Source organism: Arachis ipaensis, chromosome B7 (assembly GCF_059453495.1).
Source record: "Arachis ipaensis isolate K30076 ecotype BB chromosome B7, ASM5945349v1, whole genome shotgun sequence".
NCBI lineage: Eukaryota > Viridiplantae > Streptophyta > Magnoliopsida > Fabales > Fabaceae > Arachis > Arachis ipaensis.
In genome coordinates this window covers 2,220,521-2,242,222 of record NC_142442.1, presented here as the reverse complement: position 1 = coordinate 2,242,222, position 21,702 = coordinate 2,220,521, and the positions used below count along the sequence as shown (strand labels likewise).

Genomic DNA, 21,702 nt, shown 5'->3' with positions numbered 1-21,702 from the left:
CTTGGTGCTTTGCCAATGATGTGGAATTAGTGGCTGCGTCGTTAGTTTGCTTTTGAGGTTATTACGGATTATACAATATTGCTTTATTTTAATTTAAGGAGGAATTTCTTCATGGTAATTTAATGTGGTCACATTAAAATGCAGCTATATAAATTACACATAGCTAGAAGTTAGGATATACCATGCTTCATAATTAAATAAGCATGTAAAAGATATATACTTGTAAAGACTGGTGACCATTAAGGAGAATGATAGCTCTACAAAATATAAATCAATCAAGGTTCGGAGTGATTACACAGATGAATGACTACAATATATTTAACACTTACAAAATTTGAAAATAGTAAAACAAACTCAAGCATCTAAAAGAAGAGCTTTCTTGGAGATGCTCTAGATTCAACTGTTGAAGGTGAATTTGAAGACTTGAGGGGAGAAGACCTTGTCTTGCTTTCTTGGCCCTCAACCACTTTGTCAAGCAGCTTTGCAGCCCTTGGATCTGTCAGTAGCTTCTTCTGAAAGGACTGCGAGAAGCCAGTTGCGATGATAGTCACATGAATCTCCCCGGTGTAGCGATCATCAACAACAGCTCCAAAAATAATATTTGCAGAAGGATCAGCCAAACTTGTCACCACCTATAAAAATTAGAAGTTTTTTGACAACGTAGATAAGCAAATAAAAAAGGGGGAGGATTAACTAATGTTTCAATGCTGTCAAAAGAATGAAATGGAAGTATCAAGACAATAAAATCTTAGCACTCAAGACGACCTCAAAACAACTAATCCACAAGATTCAAGGGTATATTGGAGGATAAAAAAGTATCGGATGAAATATGCTTGTTGTCCCCAACACTCTTGAAATTGTTCAAAATTACTCCTTAAGTTTAATTTGTTTCAAATTTACTCTTCGAAGATTATGCTTGCAACTAGTTCACAAGATCAAATTGTATTAAAAAAAAAAAGTGTGTTCATTAAGCAAAAGTGATAAGATCCTGAAATACCTGAGACACCCTATTCACTTCCTGCAGGGTTATGTCCCTTCCTCCTGTAATATTATATACCACTCCAGTAGCTGACTGAATAGATGAACCGATTAAAGGAGCCAAAGTAGCCTGTTCTGCTGCTTCTTCTGCTCGGTTTTTACCAGAGGAAACACCGACTCCAAGCATTGCAGTTCCAGAGTCCTTCATTACTGCCTTCACATCAGCAAAATCCACATTCACAAGTCCAGGTATCTACTAGAAGGCACAACAGTTAACAGGATCTCCCATGGCAAAAAGGAAAGAAAAGAAGAATCGCAGTTTGCAATTTGCAAATAAACTCACTGTAATGATGTCTGATATTCCCTGTACCCCTTGACGTAAAACATCATCAGCAAGATGGAAAGCATCCTGAAGAGCTGTCTGCTCATCAGCAATGTCAAGCAAACGATCATTTGGAATAACAATAAGCGTATCAACATTTTTCTGCAGCCTTTCAATGGCTTCAAGTGCCTGAAGAAAAACCGAATCAAAACTAGATGATCATTTTAGATTTCACATAACATTCTGGAATTCACATAACAAACTATGTAACAATAAAATAAACTGCATGTGTGTATTCAATGAAAAGAAAAGACCGATTTGGTTTAGGTGAAACTATTAGTAGCTTTTATATAGTGCAGTAATCATGCTCTCTCTCTAGTAAGGAAAGAAGCGGCACCTGCCTGCAAGGATCTTTTGCGTCCTTCGAAACTGAAGGGATAGGTAACGACACCTACAGTCAAGTAACCAGCCTCTTTGGATATTTGGGCCACAACCGGGGCAGCACCAGAACCCGTGCCCCCACCCATCCCGGCCGTTATGAACACCAAATCCGATCCCTTAAGAGCACTAGCAATAGCTTCTTTCGATTCTTCTGCAGCTTGCTCCCCCAAGAGCGGATTCCCACCAGTACCTGCATCTCTTGCAAGTGGATTTCACCAATTTGAACACAATGCCACACACACACATTCCCCTGAATTTCCTCAACTGAAAACTAACAACGAAATTGGAGAGAAGGTACAGCTACAGCTACACAAATAAATCACAAATACACACCACAGCCACAATATATGCATACAAGGATGAAAGTGCCTGACCTAATCCACGAGTCAGAAGTTCACCAATTTGAATAGGGTTCTCAGCAGAAGAATGTAACAATGCTTGAGCATCAGTGTTTATTGCATAGAAGTCCACACCCTGATTGTATATTAAAAAAAAGTAGCACAATTCAACACTAGCTTAATGAACAATGCCACTAGCTAAATCACAACCCTAAAACGTAGCAAAATAACACATTTACACAGCTAGCATGATACACAATTGAACTACAAGCTTAAGAGCAATCCATAAGCGAATTGAATTGAATTGAATTGAAGAGAGGAAAGCGCACATGTAAACCACTACCGATCATGCGATTAACAGCATTGTTGCCGCCACCGCCGATTCCAACAACTTTAATCTTTGCGTTATCCACAAAAGCATAGGAGCACCTCACAGACCCGAAACGACGACGAGTGAAGCGTTTTGGGTGTGTTAGTATGGTTGTTGTTCTAGGTTGAAGAGGAAGGCGCGGTGAAGAAGAGTGTGCATTGCGGTAGAGAAGCTCGTTAGGGCTTGTCACACGAAGCATTGCCATTGTTGTTTCTTCTCCTTCCCCAATTCTCAAATCCCAACGAGGTTTTGGTTAGTTCAGTTTTTACTGTTTAGGGTTTTCTCTGTCAAATGAAAATAAATCCAAACATTTCTGATATCCCCTCCATAACATTATAAATTAAAAATAAAATTTAATTTTAATTAATTAACAGTATAAAATGACTTACATAATTATTTTTTAAAATTTATATTATTAATATAAAATATAATTATTTTTACTAACATAATATTATATAAATTAAATATATGTATAAAATAAATTATATTAAAAAAATGCTAAAATTAAATTCTTAAAACAATTACACATACCACCTTATCTATTTGTAATAATTCTAAAATTAGAAGTGTACAATTATCTCTTTAAAGTAGCGTTTGTTTTGAGATATTGAGACAGAAACTAGGAGACTGAGACTAGTATCATGTTTGTTGGTTTAAATACTTGTATTAAAATTTCTATCTCTATCTCCAAAATTTCAGTATTTCAGTACCTCCAAAAAGTGAGAATACAGGAGACTAAAATTTTTAGAGATAGAGACTGAAATTTTAATAACATTTTATATTTAAAATACTTTTATTTCAATTAAATAATTTTAATTTTATCCTTTGTACAAATTAAATTAAAACAATTCTTTTTTTAATTTCTGTTTCTCACTTTGTGCCAAATAAAATATTAAAATTTATTTTAATGTCTATTTTTTAATCTCTATCTTTCTGTCTCTATCTTTCTACCAAACATTACCTAATAGTTGGATTATCAAACTCAGTATATTTTTTGAAATATGAAACTAAGTAGATTATAAAATTGAACGAGTGTTTGTGACTTCATTTTTTTATGGAAAAAAAACTTCAAATATTTTCCTTTTTCTTCTTCTCCCTCAAAATTTCAACTCGTAAATAAGACTATAAGAGGGTTAGTGTAGACACAAGTGTATGCAAATCTGCCAAATCAAACGATATTATATGTAATATTATCAACCAACATTTTTTGAGTCATTTTTTTTGTAAACTAATGGGCTGACTGCTGATTTGAAGGCCCAAATAGTTGAAGGTATTTTGGGCCAAATGGTGGGCCCATACCAACTTCATTTCGTGTTTCGATAGCAGCAAAAAAAAAAAAAAAATCATAGACTATGATTGTTGTAACGTGAAGAAGCCATAGAAGCTTGAGATCTTCTCTCTATCTATACCACGACGAATTTTGAAGCTCAGAGGTAATTTCGATTTTGGATTCTACCATTTTCATGACTGATCTCGATATCTTTTTTTTTTTTTTTTTTCTTTTGGTTGATATCATTGCTGAATTTGGTTGGATCGTGTTTCAGGAATTGGCGGTTTCTTTTTGCTGATTGAGCTGGATCTCGGATAAGATGGGGTTCTTGGTGACGACGCTGATCTTCTTGGTCGTTGGAATCATTGCGTGCCTTTGCACCCGAATTTGCTGCAACCGAGGACCCTCCACTAATCTGTAATTTTTCCTCTTCTAAAATAATCTGCAATCTCGAATTTTCAACATTATTTTTTTAATTGGTGTAGCTGGTTCTTATTATATTGATTTACATGCTTAGCTTAATGCTACTATGAGCGAAATTCAACTATAGTTCAACCTTTTTTTTTAGTGTGAAGTATGTCTTTACTTTTAGTGAAGTAGCTGAATTGGTTTGATTTTAAGCTTTGATTTGCTGTATTTTATTCTTAATTTCTGGAGATAGTTGATTTAGGAGAAGCATTGGGTAGAGGAGGATTTGCTAATCTTAAAATTGCTGAGTGTATGTTTGTATTAATATTTATTTGTTTATTTATATCTCATTGCGGGTGTTCATGTGGCCTTGTGGGATTTCTTTACTTCACATTGTGTTGGATATGTGGATTCCAATGGCACTTAAAGCAGAGCTGAACATGTAGGTTGAAAACCCTTCAAGGATTGTGTAGGAGATTTTATTTTTTTTCTCCCTACCACTATGAAATCAGCTATTGCTTTTCAATTGAGAGTAACATTCCTATGACCAAATTAGATTTAGTAGTGTGTCTTGCACAATATAGAAATTTGTAACCTGAAATAACTGATAGATCTGGAAAATAGTGGGTTGCTTATTGGTTACAAATTTTTCTTCAAACCAGCTTTTCTAATGCTTGTTCAAATCTAATTCCGTCTAAAGTATAAAGGATCAGTGCATTCAAGCATGTGTTGTCTTGTAGTATCATTGGGAAATTATTTTTGTTTTCTTTTGTGTTAATTCTTGTGAAGTGGTAGCTGTATAGGTTATGAATTTGTAATCTTAATTCTTGTGAAAATGCCTTGCTTTTTTCCTGTAATGTGGCTTATATTTATTTGGCAACTCAAGTAGGTTTTTATGATGATGCAATTTTCATCTGAAGAGATTTAGATATTCTTGAATTTCGAACATTTTCCTCTTATATTTATCTCCTCTCTACTTTTCTTTTTATGAACATTTTCCTCTCTAAATTACTGTTCTCTGTATGAGCTAATACCTTATTATTCTGTTGCAGATTTCACCTTACTTTGGTTATTACTGCCACAATATGTTGCTGGATGATGTAAGTGCATGTTCCATTTACATTATCCTTTTATTTTGCATAACGTTAGCATATTATTGCTCGTTGGAATATCAATGAATAAATTCTCATGCTAAAATGTATCATCCATAATCAATCATATTGAAGCTTTGTTCCATGGGTGTGCAGTGTGCTTAATGCCTCTGCTGATCCATGATACTGTCCCATGAATTTTTTTCTTTTTTAAAATTAAGTGATATCAAGTTTTTCTTTTCTTTAAAATATGCTACTTTTTGTTACTTTAATCAGGTGGGCAATCGTATATCTGGCACAGATGAACCCTCTCATAGTACCTGTGCTGAATGAGGGTGAATAAGTTTCTTCATAAACAGAGGTAGCTCCTTATAAGTTAGAGAGAATGCATCAAAGGTTGGCTGCTAGAGATAATTCGATTTCGGCTCCAATGGATCATTCAGTATTTTCTATGGGTGGATCTGTATGTATTTAATGTTTGACAATGGCGTTTCAATTAGATTTTCCAATGCTGGCTGACATTACCCATGTCATAAATTGTTGTATTCAATCCTCATTCATTTCAGAAGTCGGTACAGAGTGGTATCAACTATGTATTTTGGTGAAATAAGTTGATGAGTTTTGCTTTTTATCATTATATCATATGCAACGGTTAAGAAAAGAACTTATGCTTAGGGAAAAATCATTCTTGCAAGTGCAACTTCTGTATAATTATGCAGAAAAATAAGCTAGTTTAGTTTAATATCTAAGCATTTTTTTACCACATATTATGTCTACTTAAATTAGTGTCATGTGCATTTGTGCGGACAAGATGCTAGTTTACAATCTAAAAATGACAAATTGGATAAGATTTGCTGCAAATAATTTATTTGCACATTTCTCACATTTGGAAGTATATCACAAAATCGGCATATACTCCTCTCTGTACTTGAAAACAAAATGAATAACTGAAGTAGAACATATAATTAGGGTAAAAAAATTTCAGAAATATAACGATATGTATTCATGTAGCAATGTAGCATCATTTTTTAAAATGTTTCCTTTATACAATCAACTAAATTCCTGAACTCCTCCAGGGCTCTCTCATCAGCCCCATCACGCAACAGCGGCGGAAAGAAGAGCCATACGGCGGTGGCCACCACAAACACCACCGTAACAGGCCCTGAAATAGCCCAATGTAGCATCCCTTTGTGTCCCACTCCCAACCACTTCATCACACAAAACTCCACAACTACACACCCCCCATGCAAGACAAAGAAGCACGTGACCTCCCACGTGGGAGCAGCACGTGTGACGTAATAGAACAACAGCTCGTGCATTATCCCGGACACCACGAAAGACGCCATGACTCCGGGAACTGAGGCCCATTGGGGGCCCAATACCGTCCTGGACAGTGCAGTTCTCACAGGAATGTATATAGTGTGTCTAAGAAGATTTGTTACAATGAGGTTCCACCTCCTTCCCCAGAATTCTTGCAATGAAGTGGACAAGTAAGGCTCATTAGAGGGTAGTTCTAGCTCAATCCCAAGTGCAGCATTGGCCACAATGTTGCAAAGTCCCACAACAATATCTACTAATAGATAAACAAGGATACAATATAGGCCAACAATAACTGTGTGGTTAAGCTTTTGTTTGTGGTCATTAAGGCCCATCAATAACACCCCAAAAAGCAAGGCCTTGATAGGGAAAATAATGAAATGAAGCTTTTCCTTTCTTACATTGTCTTTTGAGTGATTTTGGTGAGTTTGGTTAGATGGGTATGGTTGATTTTGGTTTTGGGTGATCCCTCTAAGGGGTAGGCAAGCAAAGGAGAGGAAGAAAGGAAGAGACTTTGGTGGGTTTGAAGAGAGTGGGCCCAAGTCAAAGGTGAAAAGGATGAGCTTGAAGCTTGTGAGCCATGTAATCAAGAAGGCAGTGATACCTGTTGGGAGGACATAGGAGAGTTGAAGTGGAAGGAAGGTGAAGAGACACAAAACTGGTGTGAGGCTGAGAAGCCTTAACTTTCCTTTTGGTATATTTGATGATATGAAATAACAGTAACATAGTGAGGCTATGATTGAAAACCATACCTTCATTAAGCTCTTGATTTCTCCTTCCAATTCCTTGCATTTTGGGCCCAACATATTTTGCATAGTGAGTAATATGTTCCTAATGTCTGAAATTATGTGCATGTGAATACCATATGTGGGAATTGACCAAAATGGAAAAGTCCCCTATTAGGAGGGAAACCATTAAATGGTACCTGCTTCCAATTGGAGAAACTATAACCACCAAGTGGATGTGGTAGGTAGGCAAGATTTACTAATTTCATGGCTCGTGTTAGTTTTTATAGCTAAATATTTCACTTAAAGATAACAACGGTAATGTAATAAAATGATGTGGCAAATAACATTTGTCTAATTTCCATGTTTGTATTCCTAAATGATGAATAAGAAGGAGCTTTCTACTACGAGAAAAGTATTTTCTGGTTTTTGATGATCCGAAATTTGTTATGAATCATGACCATTTAAATTTTGAACCAATGATTAAGATTTAAAACATTTATTAATTATAAAATAATTATATTTATATTTAAATATTTAAAAAATAGTTTTATTTTAAAATTTTATTTTTATCTTTTTGTTTTTTTTTTCCTCTCTCACTCTAAACATCATCACTACCTCCCCAACCACCAAAAAACCTCTTGTAGGTCATCATTCAGAAGTTGGGTTCATATGAACCAAGTATCATTTCATGCAATATGCTGATTGCTGAACAAATTATTGCTTTGTTTCTGAGTGTTTTTTTACTTAACGAAGTGCAATAGCTCGACTCATGAAGAGGTTATGCTTGCAATTGAAGCTTTAGTTTAGACTACGCAACCGGTCTTTATTTTGCTAAATATATGATAAAATTTATAAGTATTTGGTCCAAGTTTACAAGAGCGTGTTGGGTGGAAGATGCAAAAGAGAGACAATGATTTGGTTCAAAGTTTCGATGCATAACAAAAAAAACAATCTCCCAAAAAAGAGCGCGAAATGGTAGTGCTGGTGTTGCCATTAACGGTAATGTTGATGTTTTTGTGGTGGTAGCAGTAAGCATTGTGATAAAAGATGTTTAATGGGAGAGAAGATAGAGAAAAGGATAACATAAACATTTTCTAAAATTATTTTATATTTTTTTACATGGATATCATTAAGATCTAAAAGACTAGTTCGTCCCTTAAAGTCATTCCCTTATTGAGATTATTAAAAAACAACGAACATACGCTGTAACTACTCATCATCATCCTCATCATCATCATCATCATCATCATCAATCCAACCTGCTGAATGCGTGCTGGCATATTCAACGTTAGGACCAGCTGCAAAACCATAAAGCACGGACATCCTATTTTCCTCATCAACATCTGCAGGAGTCGCTTTATAAGATGACTCAAATGCTGAAACTGGTCTGGCATAATTATAAGCCATGTTGCCAACACTTTGCCTTGTATTTGACTCTATCTGGCACTGATCCTCCTCCTCCCTATGTTGTTCCTCTACAGTCTGCCTTTTGGCTGATGAGACCACACTGACGCCACTTCCATCATTTTCCTCGCTGTGTTTCCTTTTGGTTGACGATGTCTTCTCGGACTTGCTCTTCTTACATTCAGGTCCCTCTTGGTTATCTTGGTCATCCTTAAAATGATGTGAGCTTCTTTTCCTGTGTCCATTCACGGATGCTTGGTCTTTTTCACCATCAGGTGACTTTGGGGGTTCTTGGCTTGGCATGATGTTGTCCCCACAATTATCATCCGTATTCCTATCAGCAGGCAAACATTCAGCATTGCGGCTTTCCATCTCTGCAACTCGATGTTGGCCAGATTGCTGCTCACGTAGCTCCTTGGCTATAGCCTTGTGTTTCAAAAGGGACAATAGGGGTGGCTTTCCCTTACTAACTGGATTAGTTTGCTTGGAATCCTTCACCAAAAGAGCTCGTATGGGCTGGCTATCCTCGGACATTTCAGATTTCTTTGGAATCGTTGCGCTATTTTCAGTCAAACCAGAACCGGATTTTCCGTTAGCTTTTGGTTGCTTCGCAATAGTCGAACCAGAGATTGCCTTTTCAGAACTGTTCTTTGCAAAAACTTCCCCAGATGGCTTTCCATTAGCTTTTGGTTGCTTTGTAATCTTTGAAGGGGAAGTCTTCTTTCCAGTATTGTTCTTGACACCACCTTTCCCAGCAGAGCGCTTTGGAGTCGCTTTAGATCCAGTAGTATCCTTGGTCAAACAACCAGATTTTCTATTAGCTTCTGGTTTATTTGCAATATTTGAACCAGAACTCATCTTTTCAGGACTGTTCTTGCTACCAACTTCTCCAGGAGACAGCTTTCCAGTCACTTTAGATCTGTTGACATTTTCAGTCGAACAACTGGATTTTCCATTATCTACATCACCATTTTTCTTAGTTGGCCTAACTCCCTCTTTGGTTGCAGGCTTCATCTTCCCATTATTGTCATTAATTTCTTGGACAGTATCTTCTTCATAGGGGAATATTATATGATCTCTTAGAGGGGTCCCTAATATTTCATCAATATCATGATTCCTGGTCCAAGTAATGGTGGGAAGAAATTAGTACAGGAAAAAAGGACAAGCTGAGTTATAGAAAGTAAACTTATAACACTTACAGGCAATAAATAAGAATGCGTTTGTTTGGCAAAAGACCTTCCCAAGCCCTTATGATAACATCATCATCATCATCGTCCTCAAAAGCAATCTCTCTGATAAGCACAAATTGAGAATCAATCTTCTAAACAGCTTAGAATAAAAATCATAAAATGAAGACAAGAAAGACAAAAGTAAAATGTAAATAACCTTGGCAAACATTTGCGGTGATATGATTTCGGACAACGTCTACAAACAGCCAATTGCAGCTCAGGTTTCATTACATTTTCAACTTCTTTACAGACACAGCAATAATGAACAGGACAGGTGAAAGAATTTGCGCCAGAAATGTTTCTCTCAAGCTCCTCTGCATCATGGTTATTTATCTGGGAAAGTAACTTGGCAACACAATGTGGATGATAGAAGTATTCACAGGTTGCAGAAGCACATTTAAAGACCTGAAAGAAGACTTCACAGAATAACTCTTCCATTTTACACAGGGAAGCTCCAAAAGAACCTCTTTTATCCAAAAAAATACTTTATATCTACTAATCAATAAATCAACGTAAGAGAAAGCAGATTCTAAAGCAAGAGAATTAAGGGTCAAAAGTATCAGTTCCCAAGAAAACATGATAGGGTTATGACAGATTCACTACTTAATTTAATACCCACCCTGCCTATAGAAAATAATATGAGAATGAACACCAAACTGCCAAGAAAACCAAAAACCAAGGTAATGAAATTCCACAACTAGAGATCTGATATGTCATCACGGCCTGCTACAAGGTGGCGCAGACATTACCAATATATTCTAATAAAACTCGGAGCACCATTAAATACTAAGTAAAAGCTTTTTCTCCTCAAAATAATATTGAAAAAAATACTAAAAGGAATCGGTGGCACTTCAGACAGCTATGGAAACTATATAAACAGAGTAATCAACGTGCATGACGAAATTCATTTTGTTTGCAAAAGCTATACCTCAGCACCGTTAACTTTATCAGAAGATCCCAGCTTGCCACATGCAAAGCACTGATGCTGATTATATAAACAATTCTTACAATAAAAGCTCGGGATCCGCTGCAGATTTTTTAAACAAAAAAGCAAATTAGTACATAAACAGTAAAAAGGAAGAGTTAAATAGATAACACAGGAAAATAATATCATATCACAACCTCCTTCTGAGAGAAACCAAGAGAAGCACACTTAGATCCTTTACCATCCATCTTTCTCGCATGAAATGATCTCATGCATGGTCCTTCGCAACTGCATGTATCATTAGATTACTTAAAATTATGGGGAGAAAACTCATATACTGTTCCATAATAATGATGATGAAATGTTCATGGTACTCACGGAAATTATTAACAATCACACTCACACCGATGCACATGGCAAAAATAGCACAACAAAAGAAATTAACCCAAATGAAGGGAAAAATCATACCATGTAAGATTACCACCATCATCACAAATCACACAAACTTCATGAGACGAATCATCCTCTTCTTCAGACTCTTCAGGCTGTACCAAATCTTTAACTTCCTGAATAAAAAATTAAAAGATGTTGTAAATATTACATATGAAGGAACAAGAAAAAAGAAAGAAGATCATCTTTCTGGGACAAAGAAATATTTCACAAACCTTGTTAGAAAGATTTTTATTCCCCACTTTCGCCTTCAAAACGGAGAGCAAAAGCTGTTTAAATCATGGAACTGTCATTAATAAGAAACACGTGTCGGAGACAAAACAATCAAGCATTATTGCACTGGGTCCTTAAAAGAAAGAAAGAAATATTTTTCAAGTATATCTAAACCCTTATGACGCAAACAAGAACAAGCTTCACCGACTAGATAGAGTCAATCACAACCGCACAAAATGCCGCACTCTTTTTACAAAATTTCTTGCAGACATCACCCATTTATATATACATTTACTTTTACCCATCAACCTAAAGTATTCACATTAATGCATCACGTACACGTAAAAATTAGCAATTAATTTAACTCAGTTGCTAAAGTATACATGCATAATGGCAAATTTGAATCGTTAAGTTTCAAAATACCATTGTAACGGCTACGACAAATAAAATACAAACCTGGGACTTAGCTAAGACAGCATCTCTTTTGGCAGCTTCATCAATCAGATGCATATGGTCCAGCAAATCTTTTTCTGAAGGCTTAGACTTAGATAAGCTACAATACAAATAATTAAAGAATAAGAAAATTATTGCCACAGAAATAAGTAGTAGCATCAAATCAAGTCCACGAACAAGGAAAATACCTAAATTCCCTATTCTTAAACATGTTACCCCAGACAGAATTGGCTGATGTCTTGGGATTTCTCTTTACTAGATGCAGGAAGTGAACGGTGATCAGAATGGTCCTTATAGTATCAAGATAGCTATTCCTTGGCTTCTTCAGCTCAATCCAATTTTTCTCTTTTGATGATAGCAATGATATCACAGGTTTTGCTCTAGAAAGATTAAATCTCCATGCTGTGACCTGCACCATAACTGCCTTCAGCCCCTCATCCGTGGAGCCATGTAGGAACACCCTCTCTTCGGTTCGACCAGAATTCTTGACAGTTTTATTACCCCATTGAATTGGTAATGCAGCAAAAGAAACTGGCTCAGAATCCTCATCTTCAAGATGGTAATTAGACACAGAGTTAAGCTGGGCCTCACCCTCAGCCTCGTCATCCGAACGGACCACCTTACCCTTTTTCATCCAAACAATTTCTCCTCTACACAGCTAACTAGCTAAGCCAAAAACACAAAAATAAATTAATAAACTAATTTTAAACAAATTCAAATAACCAAAAATCAAGAGAAAGTAATGCTCATATCATAAACAATCCATCACATACAGATGCAAATCTCAAACCATAACATAACAACTTAGGGTTCAAAACGCCAGTACAAAATCCTCACATGCAATCATAGTAATAAGTAATAACAATGCAATAACAAACAATGCAATAACAAATTACACATACCGCCGTCGATAATAATAAAAACGATAATAATCGAGATATTACAAGCAGAATCGCATAAAAGAACCCTAAAAACAAAATACAAAGCGAAAACACGGAATAATCTCTTAATAAACAAAAGAAAAATAACCGATAAATAATTAATGATGAGTAAGAGAGTAGTGAACGAACCTTAGAAAGAAGAAGGCGAAGGAGAAGAAGAAAGAGAAAGTGGCGCGAAGGTGAAGAACAAAAGGAGAATAAAATAAATATGAATAAAAAGAAAAAAAGGGAACAAAAAAGAGAGTGAGAGTTGGTGACGGAAAGTAGAAAGTTAACGAAACAGTGTGGCGTCAACGTAGTTATCTGCTTCTAACTTAGCCGTAAACTTTGCCGCTAAACCTTCTCCGTTTTCTTCAACCTTTCTTCATCACCCGCCACGTATCTTATATATACGTTTTTTTTTAGGGAGTATCTTAAATATAGTTTGACTTCACTGTTGAGTGTTGACTCATCTTCTTTTTTTCTATTATTATTATATTTAATTTGATATTTATATGCACTTGTAATAAGATAAATTGATATTTGAGAATCATATGATATGATTTGATTTGATTTGTTTGATTAAATTATTATTTTATTATTTTTAATTATTAATTTTATATAAAAATTAGTTTTTGTTTAATATTTAACAAATATTTTAATAGTATATTGATGAAAGGTGTCATAAATATAATGTAAAAATAGTATATTATAAATCATATTTTTTTATAAAAAAACAAATCTTAATAATCTCAATCAAAACTTATAATAGTAATATATTAAGATAATAAAAAAAATAATTATCTTTTTTATTAAGATATGATAACATCAAACGCTGTTTTTTGTTAAGATATGATAAAATTTTTTTTAGAAATGTTTGGTAATAAAAAAAAATTAGCCAAAAATAGTTATAACTTACGTTATTTAGTATTTATTAATTATTGTGATAATTAATTAATGCTAAATAAAATAAGTTCTGATTTTTTTTTTTGTTTACCTAACATTATCCAATTCTTTTAATGATAATGCTAAAAGGATAAAAAAAAATTAAAATTTATTTTATTTAATATTTATTAATTATTATAATAACTAATGAAGACTAAATAAATCAAATTATTACTGTTTTTGATTAATTTTTTTGTTAATATTAAATATTTCCGTTCTTTTAACGCCTTTACTCTTTTTAGGTGAATCTATTTAAGGAGAAGAATCCAAGGCAAGTATATCAAGAAAGTTGATCTATACTTGATTCTTCCCTAACTTTAGATCGACTCCACTAATATTAGTATATTACCGAATCACTAAATTAAATCAAGCATTTAATAAATTTTTACCTTCATTATTCAAAGATATTGTTCGTGTTTCTATTTCTATTTTATCAATTGATTTGGAACTGATTTATTAGTCAAAAAAATATACTGATTTGATTTGTGAATATACTTTCGGCTTTTTTTTTTTATTTAATTTTAGCCTCATTGTTTTGTGAAAAAATAATTTGTCAAAACGCGTTTTTTTAAAATAATAAAATGAAACCCAAATTTGCTGATATCACTCTCTTGCACATCAATTAATTAATTAAAGAATATTTACATGAAAGTAAGAAGAACAAATATAAACAATTACCTCTTATTTTAACATTCAAAATTAAAAAAAAAATCAATCATATAATCTTATCTTATCATATATTAAAAATCAATCATCAAATTAGTCATTTGTATAAAATACATATTTAAATACAAAAATTATATTAAAGACATGTACAACAGAGGCTAATTTTTTTTATATTGATTAAATATATGTGTAATACATTGTTATTGGAAGATTAGGTGTTTTTTTTATATGGTGTTTTATTCAAATCAGACGGTCCGATTTGTTTGATGAAAAAAATAAACTCCAAATCGGAGGGTCCGATTTGTATTTTTTTTTATTTGTTAAAATAAAAATCGAACGGTCCGATTTCAACAATAAAAATTTTTTTATTTTCAAAACCACAACTTGAACTATCCGATTAGAATTTTTTTTTTTTCTAAACTCAAAACCTACCCTTCGATTTCTACTAAAACACTACTGACACCACATGTATGAAAAGTATCCCTCATCTCCATAGTGTTGTATCACTCAATCCTCTCTTCCATATCAAAAATAAAAAGCATACAATAGAACATGTATTTATGGCTAGCAATATATACTCTATCCGTGAATACCCAACTAAAACCAACCCGTTCGAGCAGGATTGTCTACTCTATCCGTTGCGGATAGGATAGGGTACGGGTTTAGGGTATACCCTACTCTATCCTACCACACCTTTAATATATTATATAATATACATATATATAAGTTATGTATGTAGTGAAGAAAGTGAGTTTTGTACTCACAATATTCTTATAAAAACTTGAAATAATCACTAAACTAGTTGATGATTATATTATTTGTAATTTTACGTTGAACTTTTTTTTTAAGATTTTATTGTTTTTAATTTTAATTTGAACTTAGTTTTTTATTTTCTATTTTATTAATATGTATGAAATTTGGAGTGATTGAATTTTATATTTATTTAAAAAAAATTTTGTTTCTGCTGATAAAGTCGGATAGAATTGAGTTTAGAACTTAATGTGCGGGTAGGATTAGCGTTGAAAAATTCTCAATCCGCGAATAAAATAGGATAGAGTTTTAAAAAAGTTTTCAATTCACAAGTAGGGTTAAAGTAGTGTCTAAACCCTACTCTACCCATTACCAACCGTAGATGTATTCATTACAAATACATAAATAATAATTTTTAGTATATATATTTTAAAAAAAAGTATGTGGCCCTTTAATTATATAATATATTATATAGTCCTTGAACTACTTTTAATTTATATATAATAATACCTAGTTTGATATTTAAGGCATTTGATATTGACCCTTTCTCTTTTATGAGTCTAACCAAATTAAGAATTTATTTGGGTATTATTAAATGGTTAAAAAAAATTAAATAAAACTTTTTTATTATTTAAAGTTTTAAACCTATTTAACAAATATTTAACAGTAAAAATAAAAACTAAAAAATTACTTAAAAATTTTTTTATATAATAAATAAATAATTTTTTTTATATTATTATATCCAAACATAATTAATAAATAAATAAAATATTTTTTCATAAAATATTCACACATAAAATTATTTTTATTTTTTTTAAATTTCTTAGAAAAAGATAACTCAAAAAAATTTTCTCTTTCAAAAGATCACCCAAACAAGTCCTATATCTACCTTCAACTAAGCTCATTTCATTTTCATTTCATCTTACACACTCATGAAACCTGAAACCTACTTGAATGCATCAAATATTGTTCAAGAAACCTCATTTATATCCTTCCCTTTTTGCCCTCCTGGCCATTATTTTGTTCCCTAACAAATAATAATTCCTTTCTAGAAAGAACAAATTAAACAATATGACATATGTCAATATATCTTTTTACACATTATTATTATTGGTATTCACAACTATTTCCTAAACTTACCTTCCACGAACATTTTTCTTACCCTTTACTCTAATTTCTTTATCTACCAACAAAACAAAAAAGAAAGAAAAAGAAAATGATTTGGAACTCATCTCATGTTTGAGAGATAAAAAAAAAAAACTTTGCAAAGTGCAAAACTAGGCCCTCATAGCTCATCAGACTCAAGTTGTGAGGACACTGTTGTGTCAGATGTGGCATCATCAACACTCAAGTTGGAGAGTTCACCACCAAGGGAAGAACTCTCGTCTTCGCCGCAAACCGATGGAGCTGGGGAAGCTTCCGGCGTGGTGGTCGTAGCAGTACCAGCAGGCGAAGGAAATGAATCCAGTGCATCTTCACCTTGTTGTTGCAAGCTCCAATACATTATACTGGCTGCGAGAGTGAGAATCATCTTCTGATTAACCTGTCATATGATCATGGATACGAGTCAAAGACATTATAAATAAAATAATTAGCGGCTTAACAGTCACTATCATGCATTAAATAACAAGAGAATGAACTATGAAGTAGCAAGTACCTCCATAATATCCTCCGGTAACAAAAAGATTGAACAACCAAGTTTTCTCGCTACACTGATTATATAGGTGGCGTTCAGTTTCTTCTCGTCATCTAGAAATTTCATAAACCAAGAGGATAAGTTAATTTAACAAGAAGGATATGGTTGATGGATTTAACTTATATCATTATATACACCATCAGTATAAACAAGTTTTACACGTATATCCAATATCTCAAAAGTCGGATAAGCGCAACCAACTATAGCAATTAAACTCGTAAATGGTATCTCTTTAAGGAATCATTACCGCTTTCACCCTTGGTGACCAGGTTCCAGTTAACAACCCTAGGCTCTACAGCACTGAGAAGCTCAAGGAAAAATATTCCACTTGACAAACTCTTGTCCTAAAACATATCCAAAAGTTTGTCACCAACAAAATCATCATTTGGTTATAAATGCAGTAAGGATATTTTCAAGGTAAAATAAGACATGAAATTTTAAATAAGAAACCTTGAAGCTATCAATCTGGGAAGTTCTGCCAGTGCTCTTCACTTTTCTGTTTGTCCATTTAAGAATATCGGCATCAGTGATCTCCTTGCCTTGTGAGTGAGATCTCAAATTTTTTAACAGTTGAAGCATTGTGAATCTCATCAACTGCCACAATAAAGCTGAAAAAGAAAATAAAATAATAAGGACAATAGAATTTTAGACCGTGGCTGAATTCAGATAGATTGAAGTCTGCTATCCTTCAAATTATCTTAATGTTCTCTGGATTTAAAGCAGTTAATACTGCAAAGCTTGCAAATAACTTTTGTTTTGGAAAAGGGTGGAATCTACATTGATATATGAAGGGATTACCAAGAATGAGCTTCTTATTTCCTTGCACGATGTCATTTCCGGCTACATTGACAAGCGAGAATCGCAGTTGTTTAGCAATTTTAATGACCTGATTGCAGTTTTCTACTTTTCTGAATGGCATCTTAATTGGAGGTTTTGTTGCATGTTTCCAGTTTACTGTTCCTGGAAATATCTTGTCTAGAACTTCCAAAAGTACCCATCTACACGCAAAAGGTAAAAGAAATCAAACACATCGAAGACATGCAAGCATATGCTGAACACATCATAGGTTTCCACAGAAGGAGTGGATATAATGATGCGTACAAGGCTTTAGATATTGACAAAATAATCGACATACCCATTTCGGACATCTTCAAATAGACTATTTATGTGAGTAGCTATGCCAAGACTATTTATCCATAGCCGGAAGCATCTCTCTTCTCTAGATGTTTGTACATCATCCATTGTCATCATCTTAGCATATGACATCTTTTTAATGTCTGTAGATAGGCCACTCCTGCATCGCGCATAGCGCAAATCAGCCAAATAGAGAACTTTGAGGTCAAAGTGCAAGAGTAGTTTCAGATTGTCTTGGTCAATCCTATGCAAGACTATTAAATGATGCAATACATTTCATACCTATGATGAAACAGTTGCGCAACAAATGCAAGATTCAGATTTGAGGATCCCTCTTCAATGTCCTTCGGGGACAAGTATCGTTTGCAGCCAATTTTCTCTGCATGTTCGAGGACCATATTTGCCCTTTCATTGGTATCCTTGGTATCCAAGGTGGATCTACTGCCATGTTCAGGTGCAAGAACATTAAGAAGATAAGCATAAGCTTCTCCATCCTGTAAACAAATGCCCGAGAATGCATAAGGATATTGCAATAATAATCGCTTGTTTATGCATTGAACTGTTATTTCGGAAACGAGAATCATACTTCCTCAATTTTGCACTTATGAACATGGTAACTTCTAAGTATAAAAATTGTCTACAAACAAAACAAACATTACTCAAACCCGTATAAAGCATTTAAGGGAAGTGCTAATATACCTTAACATCCGAAGAAAAATTCTTCACAGTTTTATGGTAACCTCCTCTCTGGAGATGAAAATTCATCCACTTCAGCAGGACCTTTTCAGGTGACAAACTAAGAAGCTCTTCAATCTCCTAAGACAGCAAATAAATGCACAAATCAATCAATTTCTGAAAATACTATGCTACAATTTTATTCAAATTAGAATGAAATTGAAAATCAAATAATAAGAGAAGATTTCATATATGACTACCTGGCTATCATCAACCAATTCTACAAGCTGAGGTGTCTTCTTGAGGTTCAGATCAGCCAAAAGCTGGATCTGAAATTCCGAAAAAGTTGAAGAAGAATAAGAATATCACATAGGAAATTAAGATAACGACACTGCGATGGAGAAAGGATTATGAAGTTCAATTATTATACCTTTATGATTTGGGAAATCAACCCAAGAACAAGATGAGGCTGCAACAGGCAACCAAAACAAAAATGTCAGGAAGACTACAAATCAAGAGACGAAAGGTTCCAATCAAATGTCGACAAAAGATTCAGGGGACTCAGATTGCTAGAACTTACTCGTCCTTCCACTAAATCCTGGGTGCCAATGTTGACCACTGTGCAGCCAATAGCCTTTGCAGAATTGAGGCATAGAGTATGGTTCTCATTTCTCTCCCAAAGACTTAATTTTCGTTTCGTGTTGATGGCTCGCTCATCTATAGTCCCAGGCACAGCAACATTTATAAGCTTACTGCATTAAGCACAACATATATCAAACCAACTCTATATCAAATGCTTGTGCACATAAAACTAATAGAAGTGAAATTAAGCAAACCCTGCTTATATACCATAGAAGAACGCCGTCTTTTGCAAGATCGAATAGATCATTAGTAGCCGGGTCCAATGGAAGATATTGCTCCAAAAATGGATCATCACCAAGGTAGCTGTTTATGTGAGCAACATAACAGCCTTTTTCCGATTCACTAATTGTGTGAAGAAGGGTAGTTATACTTTCCTTAAGGAATGACGATGAATGCCTCCTGCCACCTTGTTTCGCCGTAGCTTGACTTTGCAAATTCAAATATACCTGAATAACAAATGTAATAAACATCCATTGCATAACATGCATTATATTTAATGTTAGTTAGAACATAAACTCTTCTATTAATGATAGTAGTGTAAAAGTAACTTCAATCATTATGACCACTGCGAAGTTGAAAATATTATCTAATAACATTGAAAGCAAACAAATCAAAGACACTAACCCTTAAGAAGGATTCGAAATCAACATCATTAGTCAAGTCAGTGTCGGATTCACACAAGATCGCCTTAATCTCGTCTTCACTATACATATCTGCGAATGCCTTTAGCTTCACCACTAAAGATGGTAAATCTCTAAATGTAACTTTACCATTCTGATTCTTCAAGGAGACAAACTACAATACCAGAAAGAAGGGTAACACAGTTCAAAATTACAAACAAAAACACAAACACAAGTAACACATTAAATATATATAACATAAAAATGATAAAGGATCCAACAACATATGGAATCAAATGAAATGAGCTTACCTTTGATTTCAGGGTGCGAAGTTCGACCTGTGTAAACTGACTCTGAAGCCATTGATCGGAGACAATAACACCCTCAAATTTTGACATCTTGCTAAATCACTACCAAAATTGTATCCCCAGAAAAAAGGCCTAAAAGGTAATTGTCAATCCAACACACTGTTTTATTTACTCAGCAGCCTAAAATGCAACAAGATGTAACTTCACAACTTACAAGGCCAAAAAAAGAAGAAGAAAACCGAAAATGTCATATATAAAAACCAAATCTATAACAAAAATCCAAGCAAGAAGAAGTTTAGTTCCTCTCCACCATTATCCTGACAGAAAAGCACAAACAAAAAAGAGTATCCAAAATAAGGAAAACTGAATAACAGAAAGTAAGTGCAAAAAAGAAAGATAGCAGCTTTGTTACATTTGTTACTATCTGAAACAAACACCATAACAATAAAAAAGAAAGAAAGAAATAAAAACACAGTAATTCACGTATTCTAAATCTATCTACCTTCCATCTGCATCTAACAGTTCCACTTTCCACCATGCATTGAAAAAACCATTGAAAATGAAAAACAAGAACAAAAGGATGAATGTTTTAACGAACCTATGTAGTTGTACCAATCCCAGCAATGAAAAACAGAATAGAAAACGCGGAATTGGATTCAACAGGATTGAAAGAGAAGAACTTTTGAGTAAGAACTAAGCTAAGCAGCATATTGTAGATGCAAATAGGTACAGAATTAAATTAAATAATTAATAAATTAATATCATTTGATGAAATAAAATTAAAAAAGGGAGGGGTAATAAATGAATGAATGAAAGTAATAATGAGAAGGTACCGAATGCATACAAATCAGTTGTACATTTGGATTGAACTCAACTGCACCTCATTATGTCATTGAATGAAGGAACGTGTGCTATGGAAGAGAGAGAAAGAGAAGAAGATGAAGGATAATCGAAGAAGCATGGAACATAAGAAAGGATCGATTTTTCTTAATGGGGTGGCAAAGTGATGGAGAAGGAGGAAGAAGAAAGAAGCAAACAACAATTTTTGTTTTTTGGTTTGGACTTTTTGGACTTTGGTACACTACAATGCCGACCCTGACTACGACCATGAACCATGAAAAATTATTTTTCTTTTTTTTAAACCATTTTTTGAGAACAAAAAACTTTTTAATACTCAAATTTTGTTAGTGAAAAAATAAACTTTTTTTATTCTTTTATCATTTATGAATTTTTTTACGATAAATTTTGCTCATTAATATTAAATAAATTGACATTTAATTTAAAATTTATGAGTTTAATTTTCATGTTCTATCACTAGAGTTTTTTTTTAACAAAAAATAAGGAGATTCAAATTTGCCACTTCTTAAATGAATATAAGAAGATTATGTCGTTTGAGATATAACTCATTG

General features: G+C 33.7%; 5 protein-coding genes across 12 annotated transcripts; 1 reads left to right on the top strand and 4 right to left on the bottom strand.

The window, feature by feature from the left end:
• Positions 1 to 239: 239 nt before the first annotated feature.
• LOC107607985 (cell division protein FtsZ homolog 1, chloroplastic) lies at positions 240 to 2,758 on the bottom strand. The gene is made up of 6 exons (XM_016309878.3): positions 2,409 to 2,758; positions 2,116 to 2,215; positions 1,702 to 1,931; positions 1,322 to 1,489; positions 998 to 1,231; positions 240 to 632 (listed from the first exon to the last, which is right to left on the bottom strand). Exons 1-6 carry the CDS (start codon positions 2,652 to 2,654, stop codon positions 363 to 365), a joined length of 1,248 nt encoding a protein of 415 aa, XP_016165364.1. The 5' UTR covers positions 2,655 to 2,758; the 3' UTR covers positions 240 to 362.
• A 1,025-nt stretch (positions 2,759 to 3,783) lies between these two features.
• Positions 3,784 to 5,855, top strand: LOC107607990 (V-type proton ATPase subunit e1). The gene is made up of 4 exons (XM_088493957.1): positions 3,784 to 3,882; positions 3,994 to 4,136; positions 5,180 to 5,227; positions 5,495 to 5,855. Exons 2-4 carry the CDS (start codon positions 4,039 to 4,041, stop codon positions 5,559 to 5,561), a joined length of 213 nt encoding a protein of 70 aa, XP_088350083.1. The 5' UTR covers positions 3,784 to 3,882; positions 3,994 to 4,038; the 3' UTR covers positions 5,562 to 5,855.
• Positions 5,856 to 6,068: 213 nt separating this feature from the next.
• On the bottom strand, positions 6,069 to 7,448 carry LOC107607986 (putative long-chain-alcohol O-fatty-acyltransferase 5). Its single transcript, XM_016309879.3, has 2 exons — positions 7,288 to 7,448; positions 6,069 to 7,139 (listed from the first exon to the last, which is right to left on the bottom strand). The coding sequence occupies exons 1-2, from the start codon at positions 7,325 to 7,327 to the stop codon at positions 6,247 to 6,249; spliced, it is 933 nt and encodes a 310-aa protein (XP_016165365.1). The 5' UTR covers positions 7,328 to 7,448; the 3' UTR covers positions 6,069 to 6,246.
• Positions 7,449 to 8,330: 882 nt separating this feature from the next.
• LOC107607983 (protein ENHANCED DOWNY MILDEW 2) lies at positions 8,331 to 13,263 on the bottom strand. Of its 3 annotated transcripts, XM_088493949.1 has the most exons (11): positions 13,008 to 13,263; positions 12,126 to 12,599; positions 11,941 to 12,037; positions 11,487 to 11,540; positions 11,290 to 11,387; positions 11,019 to 11,109; positions 10,825 to 10,923; positions 10,054 to 10,301; positions 9,867 to 9,959; positions 9,580 to 9,784; positions 8,331 to 9,459 (listed from the first exon to the last, which is right to left on the bottom strand). In XM_088493949.1, the coding sequence occupies exons 2-11, from the start codon at positions 12,569 to 12,571 to the stop codon at positions 8,473 to 8,475; spliced, it is 2,418 nt and encodes an 805-aa protein (XP_088350075.1). In that variant the 5' UTR covers positions 12,572 to 12,599; positions 13,008 to 13,263; the 3' UTR covers positions 8,331 to 8,472. The 3 variants fall into 3 exon arrangements, with proteins under 3 accessions (XP_088350075.1, XP_016165361.1, XP_016165362.1); XM_016309875.3 differs by having other exon boundaries at positions 8,331 to 9,784; XM_016309876.3 differs by having other exon boundaries at positions 8,331 to 9,784; positions 12,126 to 12,603; positions 13,008 to 13,233.
• Positions 13,264 to 16,184: 2,921 nt separating this feature from the next.
• LOC107608786 (fimbrin-1) lies at positions 16,185 to 21,410 on the bottom strand. Of its 6 annotated transcripts, none has more exons than XM_088493952.1 (16): positions 21,138 to 21,374; positions 20,508 to 20,610; positions 20,297 to 20,425; positions 19,990 to 20,160; positions 19,573 to 19,811; positions 19,304 to 19,475; positions 19,154 to 19,192; positions 18,984 to 19,052; positions 18,748 to 18,864; positions 18,331 to 18,542; positions 18,050 to 18,208; positions 17,713 to 17,912; positions 17,365 to 17,522; positions 17,162 to 17,258; positions 16,876 to 16,967; positions 16,185 to 16,761 (listed from the first exon to the last, which is right to left on the bottom strand). In XM_088493952.1, exons 3-16 carry the CDS (start codon positions 20,381 to 20,383, stop codon positions 16,504 to 16,506), a joined length of 2,070 nt encoding a protein of 689 aa, XP_088350078.1. In that variant the 5' UTR covers positions 20,384 to 20,425; positions 20,508 to 20,610; positions 21,138 to 21,374; the 3' UTR covers positions 16,185 to 16,503. The 6 variants fall into 6 exon arrangements, with proteins under 6 accessions (XP_088350078.1, XP_088350080.1, XP_088350079.1 ...); XM_088493954.1 differs by lacking the exon at positions 21,138 to 21,374 and adding an exon at positions 20,892 to 20,992; XM_088493953.1 differs by lacking the exon at positions 20,508 to 20,610 and having other exon boundaries at positions 21,138 to 21,410.
• Between the last annotated feature and the right edge of the window lie 292 nt (positions 21,411 to 21,702).

Bases quoted from the DNA above. Each gene is read 5' to 3' on its own strand.
- LOC107607985 (XM_016309878.3), bottom strand. From the start codon at position 2,654: ATGGCAATGCTTCGTGTGACAAGCCCTAACGAGCTTCTCTACCGCAAT. The intron at 1,232-1,321 runs GTGAGTTTATTT...GCCTTCTAGTAG, and splicing joins GAATATCAGACATCATTACA to ATACCTGGACTTGTGAATGT. The intron at 633-997 runs GTATTTCAGGAT...TAATTTTTATAG, and splicing joins AAGTGAATAGGGTGTCTCAG to GTGGTGACAAGTTTGGCTGA.
- LOC107607990 (XM_088493957.1), top strand. From the start codon at position 4,039: ATGGGGTTCTTGGTGACGACGCTGATCTTCTTGGTCGTTGGAATCATT. The intron at 4,137-5,179 runs GTAATTTTTCCT...ATTCTGTTGCAG, and splicing joins CGAGGACCCTCCACTAATCT to ATTTCACCTTACTTTGGTTA. The intron at 5,228-5,494 runs GTAAGTGCATGT...TACTTTAATCAG, and splicing joins ACAATATGTTGCTGGATGAT to GTGGGCAATCGTATATCTGG.
- LOC107607986 (XM_016309879.3), bottom strand. From the start codon at position 7,327: ATGCAAGGAATTGGAAGGAGAAATCAAGAGCTTAATGAAG. The intron at 7,140-7,287 runs GTATGGTTTTCA...TCCTCCCAACAG, and splicing joins AAATCAAGAGCTTAATGAAG to GTATCACTGCCTTCTTGATT.
- LOC107607983 (XM_016309875.3), bottom strand. From the start codon at position 12,571: ATGAAAAAGGGTAAGGTGGTCCGTTCGGATGACGAGGCTGAGGGTGAG. The intron at 11,541-11,940 runs GTTTGTATTTTA...TGATTTAAACAG, and splicing joins CTGTCTTAGCTAAGTCCCAG to CTTTTGCTCTCCGTTTTGAA. The intron at 10,924-11,018 runs GTTGTGATATGA...AAAAATCTGCAG, and splicing joins TTGGTTTCTCTCAGAAGGAG to CGGATCCCGAGCTTTTATTG.
- LOC107608786 (XM_088493953.1), bottom strand. From the start codon at position 20,383: ATGTCAAAATTTGAGGGTGTTATTGTCTCCGATCAATGGCTTCAGAGT. The intron at 17,523-17,712 runs GTAATCCCTTCA...TTTCTTTTTCAG, and splicing joins AAATAAGAAGCTCATTCTTG to CTTTATTGTGGCAGTTGATG. The intron at 16,968-17,161 runs GTAATGATTCCT...TGAAATTTCTAG, and splicing joins GGTCACCAAGGGTGAAAGCG to ATGACGAGAAGAAACTGAAC.